The following is a 25944-nucleotide window of genomic DNA, read 5'->3' as shown; positions in this document are numbered from 1 at the left end:
TGTCCCCGCTGGGGACGGGAACCAGAGCAAGTGTTCAAGTGTTGCCCCTTGCTGGGCATGGAGAAGGAGGTCGTCCCTCCCCGGGGCAGCTGTAGCACCTATGTCCCCAATGCGGGGTCCCCCAAGACCTTGCGGACCCCCCCCCCAGCCCCTCTGAGCTGCTCTGTCCCATGGGGGGGGGGGGGGTGTGTCACTTGCGCCCACCCCGTCACGATGCTCCCACAGAACAAAGGCGAACTGCAGCCCCCTTTTTTAACATTTATATTTATATATATATATAAAAAAATTAAATATATATAATATATTGTGTTTAAGACTAAAAATATAGTACATAATATTTAAAAAAAAGGAGAATGAAAAATAAAAAATGGGAGGTTGGGGCAGGATGGGGGATCACAGATACGTGTCTCTAGGGGTCTAAAACAGCCTGTGCTAAGGAAGGGACCCGCTCACCCGGTGCCGGAAGGGGTGGGGCTCAGCCGTGGTCTCGGGGTGGGCTGGGGGGGAGTCCCATTCCCCACCCCGGGGGAGTTTTAATTTAAAGCTTCGGCTTCGATTCACGGCACCCGGGGATGGCTGGGGAGGGTGCCCGTCCCGCGCTGCCGCAGTGGCTATTGCTATCGACGTGGGGGTGCAGCACCTGGGATGGGAGCCCCCCAAAAACGGGGCCGTCCCCGGGGAGGGTGTGTGTGTGTGGAGGGGTGCGGGGCGAGGAGGAGGGTGTTGGGGTGGGGGTTACATCAGGCACCATTAAAAGAAATGGCACGCAGTCCTGCAGTCGGAGGCTCAGGCTGGGCGCGGGCTCAGCACCTTCCAGGGTTTGGCCCGTCCTGACAGTACCTTTTGGGGGTGGTCGAGGAGGAAAGGAGGGGGGTAAGTGATTCCGCCCCCCCGGCTGTGCCACTGGGGCTGCATCAGCATCACGGCTCTGCCAGCCCCTTCCCAAACCCTCCCAGCAGCCTTCCAAAATCGTACCTGCTGGCGACGGGGCCAGATTCAGCTCACCGCGGTCCAGCTCTGTTGGCGGCTGGGAACAGGGTGTGCTCAGTGGGACGGGGACCCCAAAGTACGTCCCCCTTCCTGTGGCAGACCCCGTGGGGCAGGCATACATGGGGAGGTGTTTCGTACCTAATCCCAGGGGACCACAGGGACAGCTTTGGGCAGCAATGTGACTGGGAAAGGCTCCCCAGCCAAAACCCGCCTTGTGCCTCCACCCTCCCTCCAAAACTCATCACACGCCGGCAAGACCCCTGTCCCCCAGCTCCTGAGCTGGTGGCCAGGTGAGCATTATTGCTGCAGGCAGCGAAATCAGGGCCCCCATCGCCCTGGCTGCCCAGTGCCTCCCAGTCCTTGGAGCTGGGGGACTGGCCGAGCTCCCGCTCCTGGCTGGTTTGGTTTGCCACGGCTCAAAACATTCACCAAACCCTCGGGGCTGGGGCGTGAGCATGCTGGGGATGGGGTTGCAGAGCTGTAACGCTTGCTGGTGGCTGGGAGGGTGCTTACACCCCTTATATATGCCTTTATATACATTCATAAGAGGGACCCCCCCCCCTTCCCCAAATCCCCACGCCGGCTGGTGCCACCAGCTGTGGCAGTGATGGTGGGACAGAGCTGGCTGGTCCAACAGCGTGTTGCTCAGGGTCAGGCTGACAACAGCGGGATGGAAATCCACCGCTGCCTGTCCCATAGGTATGAGTGTGCGTATGGGGGGGGGGGCACACAGATGCCGGGGGTCTGCTGTTCAGAACTCACTGGTCCTGATCCCCTGGGACCCCTGGGGCACCCCCTGCTTGCAGCTCCAAGGGTGGGTGCAGGGGCTGTGGGCAGGTGGGACGGATGGGGAAGTGGGGAGCCGGCCCCGAGTCAGGGCTGTCCCCGAAATCAAGGCACAGGGAACGGGAATGGGCTGGGATGGGGCTTTTTTGCGCGAAACCAGAAACCAGGCATTGCATATATGTATGTACATACAGACACGTATATACGCACATATAGCACCTCCCTGCTCCCTCGCACGGGGGTCTGGCTGGGATGGGGGAGGTGTTTCTGGGGGCAGCTCATGTGCAGCCCCCTGCTCCTGCAGAGGAGGGAGAAGCGGGTGCTGGCTCAGGGGCACTGGGGACCCATCGGGGAAGGATCTGGCCCTGTGGAGCTCGGGGGGGGATCTGGGATGGTGGGAGAGCAGAGGCTGCAGAGCTGGCCCCGACAGCTGCGCGGACCTGCACGCACCCGCTGAGGCTGGGTGGGAAGGGGGGGAGATGGGGTGGGCACGGGGGGGAGGGTTCCCCCCAACCCTCTCCCTCCTCTGGGAAGGTACCGAAAAAGAACTGAATGTGTGGAAGCTCGAAGAGACTTGGGGCACATCCCCACCGCCAGCAAACCCCGGCATGGGGAGTCCAGCTGCCGGAGGAGAAGCGGGACAGGAGGGTCAGGATGAGCCCCTGAATATCAGGGGACAGTCTTGAGGTACCTGTGGACCCCTGCTACCTGTGCACCCCCACCCCCCTGTTTTCGGTGCTGCCTGCCAGCCCCCGCCCACCCTAGACGTGTGTCTGCATCCGCTGCTGGAAGCGCTGCCCGTAGTCCGAGTGCTGGGAGGTGTAGGAGAAGCGGGTGGCACTGGCGTACTTGCCCATGGGGTCGTAGGCGTCATAGGGTGCCCGGTCCAGGCTGGGGGGCTGACCGTACCCCAGGCGGTAGGTGGCATAACCGGTGCCGGCTGGGAAGGCAGCGTGACCCCCATAGTTCTCATAGGAGAGCTGGCTTGCCGTCTCACCACCTGCTGTGCCGGGAGGGGGTCCGGGACCCGGTGCCGCTTCGGCGTTGTAGTCGGACGTGGGACCACGGCTGTAGGTGTTGAGCTGAGCGTAGCCGCTGGAGTGGGAGAGGCGGGAGGGTGGGCGGGTGTCGTAGCGTGCTGGGCCGGGGTTGCGGTAGTCGGCGTAGAGGACGGTGCGGGAGGATGGGCGGTCCTCATGGGCGCGGACATTGTAGTAGCCGTTGGTGGGGTCCTGCAAGGAGACGGGGATAGTGGGGGGACATGCTGAGCCTAGCAGGGACTGGGCTCTGCAGGGGAGAGGACCCACGAGTCCCGGCCCCCTCCACTGAGCATCTCGCAGCCTCCTGACTCGGGACAAAACCGGGACTTGCCCCTCTTCTACACCCCACGTGCCCCAGCACCATCACCGGACCTTGAGCTCGTACTCCTCGCGGGTGTCGATGGTGTCACAGCGAAGGTCCTGCTTCAAGTCCACATCATCCTTGAACGACTGCAGGAGAGGGGGGAGAGATGGGCTCATTCCTCCCTGGTCCGATCTGTCCCGGCGCAGGGCAGGGAAGGATGCTTGCAGGGCGACACCCCGGCATGGGGTGTCCCTTACCGAGTAGATGGCCTTCATGACACGGGTGGCCGTGGAGACGCTGGCCGTGTCCTCGTCGCGGTCTGCATGCAGCGTCAGGGGCTCCCTGTTCACTGTCTCCACCTTGATGTCCAGCTTGCGCAGGGTGACATCCTTACGGCCTGGGGACATGGGGGATCAGGGATGGAGGTGGCCACCAGCAGCATCCTCCCACTCCCCGCCCCGTGGGCAGCATCCCCCCATGGGTAGCACCCATGTTCCCCTCTTGTGGCTGCAGACCCCCCGTGTCCCTCACTCACTTCCTTTCCGGCGCCGGTAGAGGAAGCAGGTGAGTGCGATGAGGAAGCTGATGACGAGGATGCTGGCCCCAATGGTGGCACCGGCGATGATGCCCACGGGCAAGACCTCTACAGGAGATGGGGAGACATTAGCTGGGGACAGGGGACAGGGGCACTACCAGGAGGTGGCTGTGGCAGGAGGGCACCTGCTGTTGCTGAAGCCCCGTTGCCTGCAACGCCTGAGACCTAGCCGGGCTCCCCAGTGTCCCGGCGTGCCAGGCAGCCACGGTGCCATGCCGGCGCTACCTTTCTCCTCCAGCTGGATGATAGCGGTCCCTGGCCCAAAGCTGTTCCAGGCCGTGCAGTTGTAGCGGGTCTGGAAGTCGGCGTCCATGACGTTGTTGATGGTGAGGGTGGAGAGGACCCCGCTGCCCGTGTTAGTCCGCTCCACTGTGTACCGCTCCAGCGTCCCTGCCTCCAAAATGTTCTCCTTCCAGGCCCATGCCTGGCCCCGCCAGGGTAGGGGAGAGGGGGCTGCGTCAGCACCTGCAGGTCAGCGTTGTCCCCAGCACCCCCATGGCACTCCCGGCCCCCCGCCGCGGCACTCACGATGCGGTCCGGGGGTGGTGTGCTGCCGATGAAACACTCCACCTTGCCGCGGTCCCCACGTACCGCGTACTGCACGGCCTCGCTCGAGATGATGGGGGGTCCTGCAAGAAGCAAGGGGGAGCTTGACTGAAACGCTGGGTTGAGGGGGACACATGCTGTGCCACAGGCACTGCTCATCATGGGCATCGCAATGCCATCAACCCATCTGTGTCCTGGAGCAGGGTCTGTCACGGGGGGGCTGGTACCTGCTCCCAGGGTGGGGAGCACTCACCATTGACAAAGAGGGTGACCTCGCGTTCGCCCACGCCTATGCGGGGGACGATGGCTTTGCAGACGTACTGCCCTGCGTCGGCTTGCGTGACAGACTTCAGGTACAACTGGTTGCTGTTGCTCAGGACCTGGATGCAAGTGCCATGGGGTCATCAGGGAGGGGGCACGAGGCCCCCCTGGACCACCCCCCCACCCCGGCCACCAGACCCTACCATGTTGGACTCCTTTTTGGTCCAGGTGAGGGTCAGCGGTGGGTTGCCGGACCACACGCACGTCAGTGTCACGTCGGAGCCAATGTCTGTGATGGTGGGTTTGGGGTCCACCACAATCCGAGGGGCAACTGGAGAGTGGGGGGAGGAAGAGGGTGAGGAGCAGAGCCTGGGGGGGGGGTGGCAGCAGCAGCTTGGGGGTGTCGGGGAGGGGGCTGCCCCACTCACAGTGCACGTCCACCAGCGTGCTGACGTTGGTGCTGCCAATGTCGTTGTGCACCTCGCAGGAGACGGGCTCCGTGAAGAAAGTGTAATCCACCTGTGTGTCGTACTTGTTCTCCTTGGCATCCTCAATGATCACCCCTCCCTTGGCCCACCTGGGGGGGGGGCAGAGACCCAAGGTGGGCATGTTCAGGGGACCCCCAGGGCCCCTTTTAAACCCCCCCATCTCCATATGATGCTGAACCCAAGCCAGGAGGTTGGGGGGGGACCTCCTGGGGTCCTGCGGGACCCTCACCTGTAGCCTTTGATCTCAGGGTTGGCAGTCGCCATGCAGGTGAACACAACCCTCTCGCCCTCCTGCACCGTCTGGGGCTGGATGGACAGGGTGACAGTCGGGGGATCTGCGGGGAGGGCAGATGGAGCCATCACGGGTGCTGGTACAGGCTCAGCGTGGCAGAGGGAGAGGGGACAAAGAGAAAAATCCCCCTGCCCAGCGCTGCCTGCATCATCCCCTCCCCACGCTGCCACCCAGGGCATGGCCCGTGGTGTGGGAGATCCCAAAAGCTCTGATGCTTGGTGTGGGCAACCAGCATCCCTGTCCATTGTGGGTGCTCATCGTGGGTGCCCTGCATCCCTTCCCAGTGTGGGCACCCAGTATCCCTGCCTGGTGTGGGTGCTCACCGTGGGTGCCCAGCATTCCTTCTCGGTGCGGATGCTTGCTGTGGGCACCCAGCATCCCTTCCTGGTGTGGGCACCCAGCATCCGTGCCCGGTGTGGGTGCTGGCGGTGGGTGCCGGGCCCTGGCAGAGCAGAGCCTTCCCGCAGCAGCCACTGGAGGTCGGTGTTCACCACGAAGACCCAGCCTGGCCTCCCGCCTCCAGCCGGGTGGGACTGGGTGAATCCCCCCCGTGGGCACAGCCCCTCTGCAGGGACACAGCTCCAAACACGGGGCTGGGGTCCCCCACGACACCCAGGTACCCCCAGAGCTTGTCTCCAGTTCCCTGTCCCAGCTGCAACCCTGTGCCACCTCTCCCTGCCTTCCTTGTGCCACCAACATGCAGGGATTGTCCCTTCTGCCCCCAGCACTGACTCACGGTGAACGTTGAGCTTGATGAAGGTCTCCTTGCCCGCTGGGATGGCATCATTGGTGCTGCGGCAGGAGAACACCCGCCCGATGTCAAGGTCAGTTGGGTTGATGGCAAGCTGGCTGGTGGTCGTCTCCCGCTTGCCGTCGGCCAACACCTCCTGCCAGGGAGAGGGGATGGTCCCTGTTGGCTCCCAGCACAGCCCTGGGGACACTGAGGCATGGTGTGGGGTGGAGGGGATGGATGCGGGATCCCGGCGCGTCCTCGTACCGTGCTGGTGATGGCTCCGTCCTGCTGGAGCCCATCCCGGTACCAGACAATGGTGGCCGCCGGCTTGGCGTTGCGTGCCCGGCAGGTCAGATTGTACGGCGTCCCCGCGCGCAGCAGGATCTCAGGGGCTCCATCGATGCTGGGGTCCTCGGGGGGGACTGCAGAGGGGAGAGGGGACACCGGGTGGGTGCCAGCTGCTTGGAGCCAGGGCTCCTGCCTGCAGCCCCAGGCACAGGCAGACCCCGCTCTGCACCACATGATGCTGAAAAATTGATGCTGCTCTGATAACGGGAGAGTGATTTAAGGGCAGCGGAGGCAGACCTCCTCCCTGCTGCCTGCAACTGCAGGCAGCATTTGACAGCAGAGTGTCAACTGGGCCGGCGCCACGTGGGTATTAATCCCCTTTTTGATCAGGAGCTAAAGCCCCATTACTGATTTATTAGGGCTCAGCTCTCGGGGAGAGGTAAAGATGCCATTTGGTGTTGGGAAGGTGACACTGTGCCGGCAGAAGCCGGGGCAGGAGGCACAAGCCAGGCACAGTTGCCTGGCCTGGGTCGTCCCTGATGTGGGGGCTTGGAGAGGGGGGCTTGGGGGTTTTGTGCCATGTGTGCGGAGATGGATGTGCTGGAACAGCCTTGGCTGTTTGCGAACCGCCCCGGGGAGCTGGCGGTAATGATGGAATGGGGACCGGGTGTCTGGTGGAAGAGTGTGGTAGTAGGACGGGCAGAGGTGGTTGTAGGATGGGCGGAGAGGGAGGGTCCCCCTTTTTCTGGGGACCCCAATACCCACAGGAGCCTCCTCTGCCCAGGGACCCCCATGCCCAGGGACCCCCCTGCCTGAGGAACCCCCTGCCTGGGACGCCCACCCTGTCCAGGGACCCCCCAGCCTGGCAATCTCTCTGCCCAGGGACCTCCCTGCCTGGAGAACCCCCTGCCCTGCCCCAGATGAGCCCCAACAATGGGCAGGGGATGCAGGGGGACCCCAATAAGCTTGGCAGGGGATGGAGGAGACCCCAGGTACCCCCAGCCTTGGCAGTGCCACCCCAAAGACCCTGGGGCAAGGCTGTTCCCACCGGCTCACAGGCCCCCAGGCCAAGCACGGTCCCTTTGGGCTGGGGGTCCCCAGGGACAGTCCCTGCCTGGGGGGGCTCCAGTGGCTGCGGCATGGGGAGAACCATGCTGCTCAGTACCCCAGCCACATCTCCTGCTTGCGTGCCTTTTATCTCCTGTCTTTCTAATGGGAATTTCAATGCCAGGGGAAGAAGGAGAAAGAGGGAAAAAAAAAAATTATTAAGAAAAGAAAGAAATCTGCCCCAAAACCCCATTCATGCAACATTTCTGCTGCGGCTCCAGCATCTTCTTTCCTTTTTTTTTCTTTTTTTACAAGACACAAAAGTCAGGGAAATCAAAGTTACTGCACTCGTAGGTCCCGTAACTCAGCCACGGCGTGAATATAGATTAAGGCATTAAAGATAATGGCACATCCAGGCTGCCAGAGGGAAGGGGGAGGGCAGCAGTGCAGGCAGCGACAGCCTTTCCTGTGCCTGCGAGCCGCCGTGCTGCCTGCGATGGCTCGGGAGACGTGGGGTGCAGTGGGGGACACGGGGTGCAGTGAGGGGCTGGCGTCTTACTCAGCACGGTGAGCTTGGCCCGGCGGGACCGCAGTGCAGCCTCGGTGGCCTGGCACTCATACACGGCGTCATCGGAGAGCTCGGCGTCAGTGATCTCCAGGTTGTACTGGCCGGAGTCGGCTGTGCCCACGATGCGGTAGCGTGGCCAGGCTGCAGGGACAGCACGGGGAGGGTCAACATGGAGGGGACGGGGTTTACCCAAATTCTCTAGGGCTGGGGGGATGCTCCAGGGCCCCTTTTTTAGGGAGGAGAGGCCGGTGTGGAAGGGAACCCCCTGTTCATGGAGAATCAGCTCCTGCCCATTTGGGTACATCTTGGGCAGACCTGAGGGGCTGCCAGCTTGCAGGCAGGTCTCTGCCTGTACCTGATGCCAGCCCTGGAGGGGACATGGGCAGCCAGCGGGGACCTGGCGCATGTGGGATCCCTGGTGCATGTGGGATGCTCAGTGCATGCAGGGACCCCAGTGCACGTGGGGACCCTGGTGTGCACAGGGACCCCAGAACATGCAGGAAGGAGCACAGCATGGGCACCCAGCCCCAGCTGGTGCTTTGCTTCTGGGGCACCTGGCACCGGCCCCACGGCAGCCGGGGATGCTCCACAGGGAGCTGGGAAACAGAGAGGAGGGAAGCAGCCATCGCACGAGACATAACACCCAAGAGCCTCCCGCTCGGTGACAGCCCCTGCCCCACACGGTGACGTCCCCAGAACTGCCTGCGGCCCCGTGTGTACCTTTGAGCCCCTGCCCCATCCCCAGGGCGAGGCCGTCTTTGGTCCATTGCACGATCCCGGAATAATTGAGCACCACGCAGGAGAGGACGATCCTCTGGCCAGCCACCACTGTCTGGTCCTCTGGTTCCTCCACGAACCGCGTCTGTGCCACTGTGGACAGAGGAAGGGGATCAGCCAGGGCTTGGGGTGCCCTGCATGCTGGTGGCCATGCCGGCAGCGCCGAGTGCTCCGTCATGGAGCTGCCACGGAGCTGCCTCCAGCACGGCCCCACTGGGAACCCCCCCAGAGGTCCCCGTGGTCCCTGGAGGTTTTGGAGAGGCTGCTGGGGGTGTTGGACCCCCCCAAGCCGGGCTCCGCTGTGCCCCTGAGCCCCAGCCCTGTGCAGCAACTGGGATTGATCTCGGTGCCCCAGCACGGCACCCGTCACATGGCTAGTGGGTATTGACCAGGACGCGGCGGGGGGGGACGCGTGGCATGTGCCAGTGCGGGTGTGCCTGACACATGTGTGTGCTGCTGGCCCCAAGGCAGGGGACGGGGACCAGGACCCTGGGAGGGTAGTGGGGAGAGGGGCATTGAGGCGGAGGAGCTGCCTCTCCTCCAGCGGTTCCCTCCCTTAAGAGCCTTTTTTCTAAAATATTCAAATGATTTCCGCCGTGGTGCGGGAGAGGGGGAGGCAGAAATCCCTTTTGGGGATGAGCGAGCTGTGGATAATGAAGCCACTAAGTCCCCAGCACGGCCTCCGCCTGCGTGGCCCTGCTGGGCCTGGCACGGCACGGCACGGCACGGCATGACCGTGCCATTCATGGGGTGCCCCATGCCCTTGCCACGGCCATGACAGACACAGCCACAGCTCAAGCACCCCAACCTGCTCAGATTTGTCCCCAGGTTGTGCTGCGTCCCGGGAGAGCTGGGGGCTCCGGCCTCCCTTCTGCCTTTGATCCTGCAAACAAAGCCCCCGACAGCTCCTGAAATCCCCCTGCCGCAGCCCAGGCTGCTGCCTCCCTTCCTGGCAGCCTCCGCCCTCCCGCCTGCCCCGAGGACATTGTGGTGCTGAGGCGCAGCCAGGCTGCCTGTTCCCGCCAAAGGGACGGGGACATGCTGGCGCTTGGCACCCTCCTCGCCATGCCCGCCACGGGGGACGGATCCGCCACCATCGCCCCGGTGCCTGCCCATGGGTCTTGGCACAGGGTGGGGATATGGCAATCCACAGGGTCCTGAGCTGGAGAGACCCCACAACCCACAGGTGGCATCCCCAGGTGCCAAACTTTGCCAAGAGGTACGCTGAAAGAGTCAGCATCAGACATCCCCAAAACCCCAGGATGGTGCACCCCAGGATCACCGGGACATGGCACCCCAGGACCCATGGGATGGGGTACCCTGGGATTCCCTGGGACTAAGCACTCCACGATTGCTGGGATGTGGCACCTCAGCATCCCCAGGATGGGGTACCCAGGGATCCTTGGGATGGGGTACCCTGGATCAGGCATCCCAGGATCCCCAGGATGGGGCACACCAGGATCCCTGGGACCTGGTATATTTTGGGATTGCTGGGACATAGCACCCCAGGATCCCTGGGATCGGGCACCCCATGATCACTGGGACATGGCACCCCAGATCCCTGGGATTGGGCACTCCACGATCCCCAGGACATCACACCCCAGATCCCTGGGATGAGGTATCCCAGGTTCCCCAGAATGTGGTACCCAGGTATCCCTGGGATAGGGCACCCCCAGATCAGACACCCCAGGATCCCCAGGATGGGGTACCCTAGGATCCCTGGGATGGGGTACCCAGGTACCCCTGGGATAAGACACCTCCAGATCAGACACCCCAGGATCCCCATGATGGGCCACCCCAGCACAACAGGGTGCAGCCAACAGGCCTCGCAGCACTGCTGGCTGTGCACCAGGGACCTGCAGCCCACAGTGGTGATTTGGGGACAGTCACTGCTCCTGGCCCCCCCTGGACTGACCCCGTGCCACCACCCTGGCCCCACTCCCCCAGCCCATGCCTGCCAGCCCTGTGGCCCCCCCCCGGGAGGGGAGACAGAGCAGGGATGCAGGCAGGGAGGGAGATAAAGGGAAGGAAAGAGTGGGAGAGGTGGGGGAAGGAGGGGAGGGATGGAGCAGGAATGGCGGGCCGAGGGGAGGGGGGAATAAAAAGCAGAGCGCAGATCAAAGAGGAAGGTGCCTGGAGAGAGGTGGGCGTGAGGGAAGATCAGAGCCGGGAAAGGGGGAGCGAGACGGGTGGGAGGAGGCAAAGGCAGCGGCGGCCGCCTGCCAGACAGCACGGGAGGGACACCCGCAGCCCTCTGCCTGCCCGACGGGCAGCGGTGGCCTGGCACCCGGCTGGCACGGCACAGGCCTGGCATGGTACGACGCTGGCATGGCGCAACACGGGTGATGTTTTCGGCAGATGAAGGTGACAACGGCAGGCAGCGAGGAGCTGCCCGCTCTGGATGCTCTGCCCTCCTCCAGCTGTGCCAGCATCCCCAGTGCAGGGGATGTTGCCCCTGCTCAGCTCCGGCAAACTCCAACTCGGCTGCTAATCCCAGCAGCGGATAATCGGCTGCCACGGGTATTTAGGGTGCGAGCTACCCAGGCAGCATCTCCCTCCTCCCCGGCAGGGCGAGGGCACCGCCGCAGCAGGGATGCCCCATGGTACCCACCCGGTGCAGAGGGGATGCAACTGCCACTGGCCCCCCGTGCCCATCACCACGCAGCTGTCCCCAAGCACTGAAACACCCATCGCCAGGACCCTCCCACACCCCAGCACCCTATGCAGCAGTTCCCCGGGGCAAGGACCGGTGGGTGCTGGTGCTACCCCCCCCTCCCCGTGCCAGCCGAGGCGACGGGTCACCAGTGGGTGCTGGCGGCGGTTGACACAGCGCGGGAGCCATCAGCACGTGTTGCACGCCAGCTTGCAGGGGGTTTCTGCCTCCTTCCCTTTCCTCTCCTCCTCAAATGAGCTTTGCTGGGGGTGCTCCAAGGGATCAGGGTGGGGTGGGGGGGCTTGAATGTCTCCACCCTCATCAAGCAACCCCCTGCGCTGCCTGTCCTGCTGGGCAAAGGGCTGTTTAGTCTGGAGGAGGGTGATAAGGGGCCAGAGGGCGCGGGGGAGGCTGCACGCCGAGCGATTGCCACGGCACAGCGAGGGCTGAAAGTCTTTCCATGTTGCAGGGGCCTTGACATTATGCTGAGGAGACGGGCAGCTTCCCAAAGGCTGGAGGCTTAAAAGGCAAGGGGTGCCTGCCTCGCCTCCATGCCCTCCCTTGCCTCGTCACCGTGCCCGCCTTGGCTCGCCACGCCGCCCACCCCGGGAAGCGTTGGCACCTCGGCACAGCCGATCCCACACGCTCCTCACCCTGCGGCAGGCATGGAGAGGGTTGTGGCCCTGGGCTCTAAGCGTGCATGCATATATGTGTGCATGGGAACACGTGCCTGTGTGCATGGGAACACATGCATGCATGCATGGGATTGTGCATGTGTGCATGGCAACATGCCTGTGTGTGTGGGAACACACATGCGTGCATGGGAATGCACGGGAGCATATGCATGTGTGCATGGCAATACACATGTGTGCATGGGAGCATGTACCCGTGTGCATGGGAACACATGCATGTGAGCATGGGAACGTGCATATGTGCATGGGAATGTGCCTGTGTGCATGGGAACGTGCACGTGTGTGGGAATGCACACGTGTGCCCGGGAGCATATACATGCGTGCATGGGAATTCACACGTGTGCCTGGGAACACACACATGGGTGTTGGGAACATGCATGTGCGCAGGGGAATGTGTCTGCGTGTGGGAACACGCATGGGGGGCATGGGCAGAGGCAGGCGTGTGGGATACCTGCAGGGCTCTCCCGTGCCCCCGACGGACCCACACGTGGACCCACGTGCGGCTCCCGCGTGTCTCCTGGGCGTGGGGCAGGCCGGCGAGGCGCAGGGACCCGGTGGGGGCCGGGGAGCCCCACTCCCGGCCCTGTCTCCCTCTATTTATCAAATGAAGGGCTGATTAAGCCCTGGGGCTGGTGCTCCAATCTCCCTCTCTCTCCTCTTGCTATTAAACTCAGGGTTCAAAGAAAAGCTTTTTATTTGCGCTGACAGCTTTCAGATGGAGCTAAATCTCTCCATGCTAGAGTTTTTGTTTTTTTTTTTTTTTATTATTTTATCTCTCTCCCTCCTCCCCTTCCTCTTCTGGCTGCTTTTAAATTTAAGCCTTTCCCCCTTCCTCTTCCCAAGTTGTTCGCTTCTATTTATATTGAAAAAAAAGAAAAAATAAAAAAATTAGACAGGGAGGGAAAGAGAAAAAAAAAAAACCCTCCACTGGTTTCATTCTGTGGGAGAGAAAAGAGGATTTGGCTTCCTTGTGGCCCTGCCTGGCAGAGCGGAAAGGAAGAGATGGGAGAAGAGGGCAGGATGAGGCCGTGGCTGGATGCTGTGGACGGGGCATCGCTCCTGTCCCGCTCCCCATCGCTGTCCCCCCTCTGCTGTCACCATGCTGTCACGGCCCCGGCGCCAGCGCCCCAAGCCACTTGTCACCCAGGGCGAGGCAATGGTATGGAAAAAAAAAAAGCACAAGTGCTGCAGCCAGCCCTGAAATAACCCAACAATGGAGGGGACCCTGTGGACCCCTCGCCTGCGACCAGCTGTGTGGGGAAACTGAGGCACGGAAGGGGCCTGAGCTCAACCCCAGCCAGCAGCACCGTGGCCTGCTGATGGATCCCACTGGGGACAGGGACGCAGCCCCTGCAGGGTCCCATCCTGCCGGGTGCTGGCAGAGCTGTGCCGTGCCTTGCCGCAGGGACGTGCCGGCGCCAAGACGTGATCGGCCCTGGCACATCCCCGCGCTCCCCCCTCGCCGCCTGGCGTCGGGGTCTATTTTTGGCTCCAGCAATTTGGGTCTTTCAGCTAAACCCAGCCACGTCTCTGGGTGGTTGGTGGGGGCCAGTGACCCCCCCACCCTGCGTGTCCCTGAGGGGGCCCAGGGTGGCAGCGGGGCCCCATCCTGACCCCAGGGCTGGGAAGCAGGGCTGGGACAAGGCTCTGGCGAGGTTTTCCGGAGAGGACCCGGGAGGGTCCTCACTTTGGGAATGCCCCCGACCATCTCCTGTAGCATCCCCTGGTCACTGCTGGCCCCAGCAGAATGGGGACCCAACCAGTGGCCGCCCACCCTGGCAGTGCTCTCGCCCGCAGCTCCCAGCCAGTAAATTGATATTTGCTCGAGAGGGTCCCTGTTGCCATCAACAATTTATGAGCCTCCTTTGCCGTGATTACCCCAGCATGACAGCGCTGGCCAGGAACAGGCAGAGCCGGGCGCTCTGAAAGCAGCTTGGCAGGAGAAGCCGCTTCCGCTCCTTGTTCGAAGTCACTCAATGCCGCCTTCTATTTTCTTCTCTTTCCTCTTGGCTTTTTAACGCTAATGTGGCTGGATGGTGGGTGGCAAAGCCGGAGCAGTTCCAGAGGGGACCCTGGGATGGTGATGTTGGGGGCACCGGCAACCGGGGACCCATCCTGGTGCCCGCCATACCATTTGGGGGTTGAAGCTCTGTTGTGTCCCCCCCCTCCGGCTTCATTATCAGCCCCTGGCGCATCCTTGTCAGAACAGCATCGACCCCATTTGACCAAAATCTCTCTCCTATAATCCTGCTCTGATTGACATTAATTGAATACTACTATCCTTTAATTCCTCATTAATTGAATCCCGCAGCCGCTGCTCCATGATGTGCGGGGAGCTGGCAGCATCCCTGCCGCGCCAGCATCCTTGGTGGCCAGTTGTCCCCATCCCTGTCCCCATCCTGGCTGCCTCTGGACCCTGTGCCCTGGCTCTGCTCCCAGTGCTGGCGGGTCCTCCCCATCCCGGCAGGAACGGAAAGTATTTCAACACCATCATATGACGCCAGCGCATCGTTGGCGAGCGCCCAGCGCCCGGGCTTGGGAGGCACTGGGACGGGGCTGCATCCAGCTCAGCCCCACTCCACCCCAGCCGCCATCTTGGGGGGCATTGCTTCGCCCAGCCGAGCATCCCCGGCCACCGCTGCGTTTGACGCCATTACTTCTGTGTGTGCGATGGCAGTGGCAGAACTGGGGCTGTTTTAACCCAACCCCCCCCGACGGGGAAAACCAGGCTGGGGGGGACACAGGAGCCCCCACAAACCACCCACAGACTCCCCTGTAGCCATGCTGTGCCTTAGTTTCCCCTGGGGCTGCGCATCCCTCCCCGTGGCTGGGGACACTGGGGCATCCCCAGCAGGCCGGCAGGGTGCTGGCAGGGGCTGCTCCATGCCTCCCCACTCCGCTCCTCGCTCCCGAAGCTGGTGGTAGCGAAGCTCTCCAGGGAAAGGATGCTCCAGTTATTTTCATTTTTTAAAAGGCAAAATTATAAAAACAAATGAGGAGGAGATTGGTTCCCCTCCCCCGGCCCCGCCGCCTCTCCTCCCCACCCGCTTTCAGCAGCGCCGGGTCCCCACGGCCTCCCTGTGCCCCGATCGGGGTCACCTTGACCGTGCCACCCTGGCACAGCATCCCCCGGAGCATCAGGATGCGGGATGGGTGCCCATCGGGACCGGGGCTCCCCATCCCCTCCGTGCCACCGAAGTGCACACGGTGATCCTGGCTCTGCCGTTCCTCCATGTCCCTGGCAAACCAACACGCCATGTCCCCACCGCAGCAGCACTGGCTTCTCCCGTAACCCGATTTCTCATTTCCCAGTCCTGGTCACCATCACTGGTGGCACCAATCTCACAACAAATTTAGCAGCTCATTTCCCATCCGATCAAATATTCCACCTCAATTATTCCCTGGGCAGGGAGATGGACGCTGCCATGCCGTGCTGGCATCCCCGTGTCGGACCCCATCAATAGCCTGGTGGGAGGATGCCCATGGTGGTGGGGACAGTCCCTGGTACCCCGTGTACCACTCCCTGGGTTGCCATGGTCCCCAGGAGATGCTGGCCATCCTTGTGGGGAAACTGAGGCACAGGGAAGGGAGAGATCAAGGAGAGATGGGAGTCTATCAGCTCCAAGGATAACCCCATCCCCTCTGCTGCCGGTGTGACCCATCCCCAAATTTTCCACCAGAATCTCCTGCCTTTTACAGCCAGCCCAGGTACATGGTGGGGGAAGATGGGCTGAGGCCCCAGGTCATCATTAGAGGCAGGGTAAAAACACGCAACGCGGGGACCATGCAAAACAATTTTCAATTAAAATCTCGTTGGGAAGAGGCATAAATACCGGGGGAGATGACGTGGTGGAATTGGGTTCTATTTTTCCTTCCTGAGGAGCCTTAAATATTCCCCACCTAATAATAATAATATAAAAAAAATGAACTCCCAACTTACAAAACAACATATAAATTCCCCTCGTAATTACATTACTTTCAGCACTGCAAAGATGCCAATAAAATATAAACCAGTGCCGGGCAGAGAGAGAAAATATAGAAGAAAATAAATGAATTGCTTTAGTGCGGTATGGCAAACGAGCCAGGCTGGGGGTGGAGGGGGAACTGTGGGGGGCTGGGACCCCCATTGCTGCCCCACAGGGACACCACTGCTGCCCCACGGGGCTCAGTGCATGTCCCCAAGGCCACACATGGGGGTCCAGGGTAGAATGGAGCCCCCCTCACCCCCCTGAGGAGGTACCAAGGGTTCATCCTAAGGGGACCCTGGTTTGGGGGTCCTGGCAGGAATCCCTGCACCCTGATATCCCGCTCCTGCCCCCCACCTAGTGCAGGCAGGGGCTGGGGGGGAAAAGGGGGAAGGCTGGGGGTCTTTCTCTCCCTCCCACCTGCCCTATGCTGGGGAAGGACCCACCGGCCACCCAAAGTTGGTGGAAAAACTCGGCCCCTTTCTCCCGCCATCAATCCCCGTGAAAGGGGGCAGCCAGGCAGAAAGACAAAGGGCTCAGCCGGCCCCGAGCGGGGCAATGCGGGGCGATGCAGGGGGCACGGGGAGCACAGGGGGCACGGGAGGAGGGTGCAGGGGGCACCGGGCAAGGCCAGCAGGCAAGGGGTGCAAGGGGTGATGTGGGGGGCATACACTGGCTGTATGCTTGCACGTGTGCATGTGTGTGTGCACACCAGCTGTGTGCTTGCAATGGAATGCATGTGCATGTGTGCACATCCCAGCTGTGTGCGTGCACACCAGCTCTGTCCTTGCCATGGAGTGCATGTGCACGAGTGTGTGCATGCACTGGCTGTGTGCTTGCACGGGGTGTGTGTGTATACATACCAGCTATGTGTTTGCACATGGGTGTATGTGCGTGCATGCGCTAGCCTGTGTGCTCACACAGGAATGTGTCAGTGTGTGTGCATGCACCAGCTGCATGCTTGCACGGGAGTGTGTGTGTGCACACCAGCTCTGTCCTTGCAATGATGTACATGTGCACATGTGTGTGCATGCATGCACTGGTTGTGCGCTTGCATGGGAGTGTGTGTGTGCACGCACGCACCAGCTGGGTGCTTGTGCAGGAGCGGGCACGTGTGTGCATGCACCCGCCGGGTGCTTGCACAGGAATATCTGTGTCTGTAAGAGCTGGGAGCAGGAGCGCAGGCCATGTGTGTGCACACGTGTGTGCCTGCGTGTGCAGCTGTGTGCATGCCCCAGGCGAGGACAGACACCACCGCGCCACCCCCAAACGAGCTCCTTTGGCCCCGCAGCACCCCTGGGTGGGGGGGTCCCTGACAGGTCCCGGGGGCCTTTGCACGCTCCTGCCTCTGAGCCAGGGTCGAGCTGCACCTTTGATGCTCAGGGGCTCTGCAGAAGGGGCGAGGGCACAGATCGGCTGCCTTTGCACCCCAGACTTCCTCCTCCTCCACCTCCTCCTCTTCCCAGCACTGCTCTTTGCACCGCTGCCAAAGGCCTGGGCTGCAGATGTGCGGGACGCTACAGATGTGCGGGATGCTGCAGATGTTGCTCCCACCCGGGTTTCCCGGGGCCAGCCCACTCCTCCCTGCACCCAGCCCCCCCCGCATCCTAGTGGTCCTCTACCCTGAGCATCCTACCCCATGCGATGTCCCCAGGGACACCCAGCATCTCCCAGTGGGGACCAGAGCCAGTGGGTCCCCAGGTCAGAGCCCCACAACGACAGTGCAGACCCTGACCCGAGCCCCCCGCAAACTGTCGTGGGGGAACCCAGGCATCCGGGCCCCCTCCACCCCCCAGCAGACAGAAGGAGCTGGTGGAACCTCTCCCCTTGTTATTTCCTTTTCATTTCTGGGGCTGTCAGAATTATGGAGCAGTGCTGTTTATTGGCTTGAGTTTAATTAATTTGTGTAATATCCCTGTTAGGAACAATGTCTAATTAAGACTTTTGTTTGTGTGTGCGCGTGGGGCGGGGGGAGGGAGGGGAGCTCTTCTTTGGGAAAAGTGTGTCTGTGTGGGGCGAAATAAAAATCCCTAATCATTAATGAAGGGGGAAAAAAAAAAATATTTAAACAGCGCTGGCATCCTTCCACCAAGCTGCTGGTAAGCGCTCTCATTACAGATGTCTTAATGAGACATCTCCTAATAATGGGATTATCATTCACATTGAATCGGGACAAGCAGCTGTGAGAGCATGAGGCTCCGATACGGGCCTCCGCGTCCCAACATATGGAAAAGGATGAGTCAGAGGACGAGCCCCGGCCTCGTTAGCCACCCGATTAGGGTCAGGGGGACCACATGTGCGATGGGGCGTGCACGCCTCATGCCGTGCCTCAGTTTCCCCATGGGTGGCTTGAGTCCTGACTGGTAAAGGCGGCACCATGAGCATCGGTAACGAGATGAGGTTCAATTCAACATCTCTGATGGAGTTGGCAGCAGCTCGTTTCGATCCCTGGCAAAGGGGGTTTCATAAAAAAACAAATCTGGGAGGAAATGGGTTTGAAGGTAAAAAAAAATCCCTGGGGATTGGGTGTGAGTTGGTGTCTCCCTCTGGCTGGACCCCAAATGTGGTGGGGACCCCAGGTTGTGTGTCCCCCCCCCCAGCCTGGATGCTCCCTTCCCCCTCTGCTCCCAAAGGGAGAACATGGACAGGAATTTTGGCTCCTTCCTCCCCAACCATGCCTGGCTGTGGAGTCATTGCCCCGGCACAGCATGGCGGCAGTGCGGGGCACCCGGTGGGGTGGGAGCCCCACGAGAGCTGGCCACCCAAACCGCAAGGCTCCCCACGCTGGGGAACCCCAGCTGCCACGTCATATCCCATAACCAGCCACAGGGCCCCCCTGTGAGGATTTGGGGTTCTTGGGTCCCCGAGGGACTCAGGACCCCACTTGGGACATCTGGGGCGGGGTGGGGGGCGGGAGGCAAGTGGTGTCCCATGGAAGTTTGAGCCCAGCAGTCCGCACACCAGCTTGGTCACCCCAAGCTGGGTGCTGGGGCCCCTATGAGCATCACATCTCCGACCATGGGGGAACCCACCCCAGTGGGGTGACCCTGGGGTTTGGGGGGGACACTCAGCCCTCCCTCCCCTCTGGGGCTCTGCAAATCCTGCTCAGGAGAAGTTGGAGCTGGAGGGAGCAGCCCTGGCTTCTGCTCCCCACTCCTGCGGTCAGAGCCCAGCAATGATCCCACAAGCCTGGAATTTGAGGAATTTCCTGCCAAGGCTCTCTGGAAGACGAGGGAGAGAAAGAAAACCCAGAGCTTAACCCTCAGCTCCCCATGCCTGCCCCGCAGTGAGTAGGGGGCTGAGACCCCAGGCAAGGGGCGGGGGGGGGGTGGGGAGTGCATTTTAGGGGGGAACATTTAGCTTTAGGGGGTTGCTTCTCATTGCTCCCCAGCTTTTTGGGCCAACGCTGCTGGGTGCAGAGCTGGCTGGAGAGCTGGGGCCCTGCATCGGGGTTGCCCATGTTGATGGGGAAAGCAAAGTGCTTTGTGCCTCAGTTTCCCCACTGCCGCTCTCCTGGCTCCTCCTTGGCCCCAGGGAGCCTGCTCCAGCCTTCACCCAAACACACCACCCTGCAGCACCCAGCCCATCACCCTGCATCCCCCATCCCATCATGAGCCCCCGAGACACCTCCAGCAGCCCACCGGCCCCAGCCAGGGGGGCTCAGCACCCCCAGCCCTCCCTGGGGACACATGATGGAGCTCCGCATGCCCCAAACCAAGGCTGGCAGTGGTGCAGGACAGGAAATCCCCTCTTTAAAGCTATTATTTTAAATCAAATCCACTTGAAAAGTTGGGGGTTTGGGGGGTTTCTTTTGAATAAAAAGAAAAAGGGATGGGAGGAAGCAAGAGAGGGGGTGTCTGGAACCCCCCCCCCATAAGGGGTTAAGAGGGTGCTTGCTCTGTCTGGGGGAGCGATGGGAACTGGGCACCCAGACCAGCCCCGCTTTGTCCTCGGCACCCCCTGAGCCTGGCGGCGGCACCTGGATATTCCCATCTCCGGCACCACAGTACTCCCATGCCTACAAGGATGCTCAGTGGCAACCTGAGGAGGGAACAACCTGGGTGCCCCCCCCAATCCCGCAGCACCCACGGGATGGAGCTCACTGCATGTCCCTGGTGTCAGAGGCCAAGGGCGACATGTTTGCCCTAGGGGAGACCCCAACGAGGGGGCTGCAGCCTTCATCCCGCTCCTCTGCATTGCCTCACCGCTCTACCCACTTCCCCCTTCATGCCTGTGATGCTTCCCGCAGGCACACGCACCCCCTCGCATGCCCACGTGCTCCCTCGCACACCTACACGCTCCCTCGCACGCCCCCGCATGCGCGCGCTCCCTCACACACCCACGCGCTCCCTCGCGCACACTTTCCCAGCTCCCTTTCTTTGCCGTTCCTATGGCAACCCCTCCAAGGCACACAACTGCTCTCCGATTGGAAATAAAAGTTGTTTTTCCTCCCCTCCTCCTTTACTCCACTCTTTTGCTTTCCCCCCCCCCCTTATTTTGATTTCCATTTGGATCATAATCCGCCCGTTGCCATGGCAGCGCTGGCAGCCCTTTATGTCCCAACCCTTGCAGAAAAGGCCTCTCTCCCCCTTTTTCCCTTACCTACGCCTTCCCCAAGTGGGTTTGCTCTTTAAATACCTCCTTCCGGCCAACCCCTCGCGGCGGCGACCCCAGCATCGCCGGGATCCAGCCCAGCACCAGGGCCTGGCGTCACCAGCCACGGCACATCTGATGCCACGCCGACGGGACTTTTGTGGCGGGTGGGTGGAAAGGAGCTCGTTTTCCAGCTCCCAGCCCCTGTGGATGTATTGCAGCAAAGTCCAGGCTGCATCCCGGACCAGAGCTCCATCCCTTTTCCAGATACGCTTAACTCTGCCCCATCGCCTGGCTGCGCTGCTTGCCAAGCACCCTCCCCTTTGGGCTGGTACCTGGCGGGGGGTCCTCACCTGAGCACCCTCTCCTGTGGGCTGCTACCCAGCCCTGCCCGCTTGCCCATCCGGAGGGTGACACAGTGGCCATGCTGCCACTGAGAGAAGTGACGTGGGTCACGCAGCCAGCGTGGGATGGTCCCTCCGTCCCCTCCATCTTCCCTGCTCGCTGCCTCCCTCCCACTCCGTGCCCACTCCTGGCTGGGAGCAGGAGGTTATGAAAATGAGCTGTGTGCCCAGGAGACTGTAATTATCTGCTAAGTGTGAAAGCTAGAGTGATTAATTAAGAGATAATAAAAAGAAAAGGAGGCTAGAGAGGGAATAACGGATGCTTTGATGATAAAACCTGAGGTAAGGCAAGCAATTAGGGGAATCTTTATGGAGAGTTAGCTATAATCCCCGTGTTGCCCACATGGTGGGGGGCTGCATGCCAGACGGACGGATGGACCCATGGATGGCAGTGGTGGAGCACCGAGGCCGGGCAGCCACTGCGTGCCACAGTTCCGTGACCGGAGCTGGCTCCGGCATTCCTGGGGATGTGCTCACCAGGATGGGCGTGCATCCCTGAGAGCCAGGATCCCAGGTAGGATCTAGGCCAGGAGGAAAGCTGGCTCGGGATTAAACCAATCCCAAATTAAAGGATGGGAATGTAATTAATGCCACTCAGCTCTGGTCAGTGGGAGAGGGGTGCCCAACGACCCTGATTTCACCTCTGGATGGTTGGGTTGCCAGAGGTCACCGCAGACAGACAAACGGACAGCTCTGGGTCCCGCAGAAAACAGGCAGGATGCTGCTGGCACAGGCAGTGCTTGGGGCCGGCACGGGAGGCTGCTGGGGGGCCTCCGTGGTTGGGCTGGCTGCCTCTCCGCCGGCGAACCGGGCCCCAGCGCGGCAGCGGGTGATTCAGCCCTGGCACAGACTGCCCAGGCAAGTCCCGGCACGGGGTGGTGGCTGCCGCGGCAGGGCCCGTCCCGTCGGCCCCAAAGGCTGCCTTGGCCCTGGCCCCACAGTGGGGCAGAGCTGGGGGCCTGATCCGGACCCCTCCTGCAGGGCTGCGATGCACCCTTCCCTCATTCTACTTCCCTGAGGAAAGATGGAGGCATCCCCAGGGTGGGAAAGGGGTTTCATCCCCTTCCTGTGCCCGTCCTGGAGAAGGGAAAAGCATTGGCAAAACCCCACTGGTGCCTGAGAGCCCCCATCCAAGTTGCCAGAATGGTTTCCTGCAGGGTGGCTGCGGGGCTGGGGGTGTCATCCTGCTGTGGGGAGGCTGCGGTGACCCGCTGTGGCTCTGTCCCCTCCACCAAGGGGTTTTGGGGACAGGGGTCCAGAGGGGTGGCAGGTACAATCGTGGTGACCCAGGCTCCTGCCTGGCGGGGACGTGGGGGACAACTGGCACAGGTCCGCAGAGCATCAGAGGGTGGGAGGTACACTGCAAGGGAGAACCCGGCCACCGTCAACACGCTGCCGGACACAGCAAGGCCAAACTGGGGCGAGGGATGGATCAGCTCCTCCAGGAGAGCAGCTCTGGGCTGAGGGCACCGTGTGCCCACAGGGATGGTGGGTTCACCCCAGGCAAGCACCCAAGGGAAGCCCGGGGACCCCCAGGATTGGACAGAGCCCAGGGGTCACCAGTATCACCACCAGTCCCCAAGTGCCCATGGCCAGGGCATGATGCCGAACACCACCAGCTCTGGTGCAGCCCCCAGCCGCAGGGAGGCGGGGGGTGAGGGCCACCATCCTCCCCCACCGCCACATCTCAGCCCTGGAGCGTCTCCTGGGGGTTTTTATTACCCTGCAGCAGACAACGGTCATCTTACAAACCACATCACGCCACCGTGGCTCCGGCAGCGTGCGGGGAGCTGAGCCGCTTCTGCTGCCGCTCCACCGGAGGAAGGATGGGCAGGTGCCCGCTGCCATCCCCATCATCATCTCCCCATCCCCATCATCATCTCGGCTGTGCTGGGACCACCAGGACCTTCTTTCACCTCCTTCCCCATTGGGGAGCCACCGAGGGCATTAACATCCCAGTTCAGGGCCAGCCAGCGTTGTCCCGTGCCCTGGCACTGTCCCTCCTGCCCCGGCACTGTCCCTCCTGCCCTAGAAATCGGGCCAAGGTGCCACATCCCTCCATCCAAGCTCCATCCAAGCTCACATGAAAAAGTCCCCAGCAACGGGACCAGGCTGACCCCAAACCACCTGGTGCCACCCCTGCTCATTCAGCGGTGACATCTCCTAAGGGAGCAGGGCTTGGCTGGGGACATGTAGTGAGCGTGCTGGGTCTCAGAGCCACACACTGGGGCAGCCCACAAGCCACAGGGTGGCTGGCATGAGCCCCCCCAAGGACAAGTCCCTGCTGCCACCCCTCCATCAGCCCCCATCTCTCCGCTGTTTCAATTTTGCAGCTTTTGAGAGGGAAGGGGGGGGGGGGGGAACCACAGAGAGAAAGAATCGCCCAGAAAATGAATAAATATTTCAATTTGAGGCGCAATCACGGTGAGTGATTGAAATGGGGGGAAGAATAATGGGTTTCATTTAGATAAGATACAGAAAATTATTTAGTGAGAAATGAAGAGTGATGAAACCCATTCAACATCTTTGTGTGCAAGGACATGAATGGCACCGGCCCCCCCCACACGCGTGCACATGCCGGCTAGCACGGCCCCGGCTCCAGGGGGAGGGAACCCCAAATTTTGTCCCCCAACAAAAGCAGGATCCTCCCCCTCCTGCACCCCCATTTAGAGCAAGGCTCTTCTCCGAGGCTAGAGCAAAACTTAGACAGTGGGGACTGCCGTGGGACGGGGCTGCTCAGGAGGGACCGGGGGGTCACCGGGTCCCTCGCCCAGCGATGTGACCAACCTCCCCTCCCACCAGAGCCCTGGGCCCAACCACCTGACTCTTTCCTCTGCCGATGCTGGAGCTGGGCCCCTCTCGCCGATGAGATCCACATGGCACCGGGCGGGAGAGCGGGCGCTTTTGTTCCTGGGAGGGCAGCGGAGTCCCGCGGTGTTTCCCCCAGCCCTGCGCAGGGGAGCCTGGGATCTGCCCCCCCGCCCCCGGCCCCCTAAGAGGCTTTGCACGCTCCTTTTAAACCCCGGGTCAACTCAATTTTTTTCCCTCCTCCTGGCATCTTAGCAACGCCGCCCCCTTAATTAAAAATTAGATTGGATTTTGCAGCAGGGAAGGAACCGGAGGCCGTGCAGGGGCTGCTTCAGTGCAGGGCAATGCCCGGCTCCAGCCCTGTGGAGGGACAAGCCAGCTGAGACCTCGCGAGCTCGCTGCATGCATGGCGTGCTTCCCCACTCCCCTCGCACAGCGGGGCAGGGAGGCTGAGCATCAGGGAGGCCCTGGGGGATGGGGGGCAGCGGGGCTGTCCCCCCACTCTGCTTCTCTTGGTCTGCGTGACCTTGGCCGAGCAACTCCCCGTGCCTCAGTTTCCTCAAGAGGGCACCTTGCAGTCCTTTGGGGGTCAGACAGGGACTTGGGGGGGGGGGGGGGGGGCTCAGGCTGTTCCCCGGCTTACAGCAAGCCCTGGAAAGCAAGCATGGGGGGGGAGGAAGGGTGCCCCATGCTCCCCCCAGCCCCTCTCCCAAGGGCTGCCCAGGTCAGGAGCCGGGGGTCCTGACTGTTCCCCAGAGATACCCCCTTCACTCCCTGCGGATAGACGGATGGACAGACAACAGCCCCCACTCAGCTCCCCGCCAGCATCGCCATGTCCAGGCCGGGTGCCCCTGTCACCCTCACAGCCCTGGCTCCCCCCCAGCACCTGGGGTGCCCAGAGCTGGGTCCCCACTGCTGGGGCACCCTACTGACCCTGGGTCCCCCCTCCCCACCTGCCCTGGCTTCCCAACATCCACAACTTCCCACATTCCGCCACTGCTGCCCACCCCATACCCCGACTTCTCCAGCCTCACCACGACCTCCCCGGCTCCGGCAGCACCGGGCCTGGGGACCCCCGTGCGACCAGGCTGGGGGGGACCAGGACCCAGATGTGGGGTGGGAGGGGACACATGATGACACAGGGGGGACACACAAGACCTTGACCCCAGACCGGGGCATCCAACAGGACCAGACCCGGGGGAACAGACACAGCCCCGGGGTGGCAGGAGGAGAACCCGACCCGGCTCCATCACGACTCCCCCAGTAACGGAGGGGGTTGGTCCACGAGGACCGGACCCGGGGTACAAGCACCCGGGCCGGGGCCTGGGGTCGCACCGACACCAGGATCCGCCCCCCCCCGCCCAGACCAAACCGCCGGTTCCCGGCGGACGAAACCACCGCCTTCCCCGCTCGAACCCGCTTTTATCCCACCGGGAACGGGGAGTGGGGGGGCACCGGATGGGAGCGGAGCCGTTGCCCGAACCCGGCCGGGGCTGGAGCGCTGCCCGCGGAGTTGGGAGTCGTACTTGGGGCGGCCCCGCGCTGCCGCTATTCGGTACTGCCCGGTACCCACCTTGTCCGTGGGTATCAGCGAGAGTCAGAAGGCAGAGGAAGAGGATCCGCATGCTCCCGTCCCGGCCGCGCTCCGGGCAGGGGGCGCGAGGGGGGGGGGGGCCCGCTGCCCCGCTCCGCTCCTCCGCCCCGCTCGGCCCCGCGCCCCGGTACCGGCACCGGCACCGCTAGAGCATGACCCGGCCGGGCAGAACTCGGGACCGGGAACAGGGGATGGAACCGGAGAAGGGCCACAGGCTCCGCACCGCTCCGCGCCGAGCTCCGGAGTGCGCTGCTGCCGGCGGGGCGGGGCGGGGCGGGGAGGGGCAGGGGGCGGCAACTCGGGACGGCTGGGGGGGAGTGGGGGAGAGGGCGGAGGCGGGCTTCTGGGGGGGGAGGGGGGGTGGGGGGGGGCTCTACGCGTGCATGTTGGGGGGTGAATTTGTGTGTGTGTGCGCGCGCGTGGGGGGGTGCATGCATGTCGGGGTGTGTACATGCATGTCGGGGTGTGTACATGCATGTTGGGGTACGTACATGCATGTCGGGGTGCATATATGCATGTT

At 62.3% G+C, this 25944-nt stretch overlaps 1 protein-coding gene across 2 annotated transcripts; it reads right to left on the bottom strand.

The window, feature by feature from the left end:
• Positions 1 to 310: 310 nt before the first annotated feature.
• Positions 311 to 25694, bottom strand: KIRREL1 (kirre like nephrin family adhesion molecule 1). Of its 2 annotated transcripts, none has more exons than XM_030026399.2 (15): positions 25404 to 25694; positions 8659 to 8808; positions 7930 to 8079; positions 6300 to 6457; positions 6039 to 6189; positions 5240 to 5345; positions 4951 to 5099; positions 4726 to 4853; positions 4515 to 4641; positions 4244 to 4344; positions 3941 to 4139; positions 3656 to 3763; positions 3378 to 3517; positions 3189 to 3266; positions 311 to 3008 (listed from the first exon to the last, which is right to left on the bottom strand). In XM_030026399.2, exons 1-15 carry the CDS (start codon positions 25453 to 25455, stop codon positions 2538 to 2540), a joined length of 2268 nt encoding a protein of 755 aa, XP_029882259.1. In that variant the 5' UTR covers positions 25456 to 25694; the 3' UTR covers positions 311 to 2537. The 2 variants fall into 2 exon arrangements, with proteins under 2 accessions (XP_029882259.1, XP_040981901.1); XM_041125967.1 differs by lacking the exon at positions 25404 to 25694 and adding an exon at positions 11327 to 11341.
• Positions 25695 to 25944: the final 250 nt, after the last annotated feature.

The sequence above is a fragment of the Aquila chrysaetos genome, chromosome 9 (genome assembly GCF_900496995.4).
Source record: "Aquila chrysaetos chrysaetos chromosome 9, bAquChr1.4, whole genome shotgun sequence".
In the NCBI taxonomy this organism is placed as follows: Eukaryota; Metazoa; Chordata; class Aves; order Accipitriformes; family Accipitridae; genus Aquila; species Aquila chrysaetos.
Note: the sequence above shows the minus strand (reverse complement) of the source record. Positions and strands in the feature narration are given on the sequence as shown.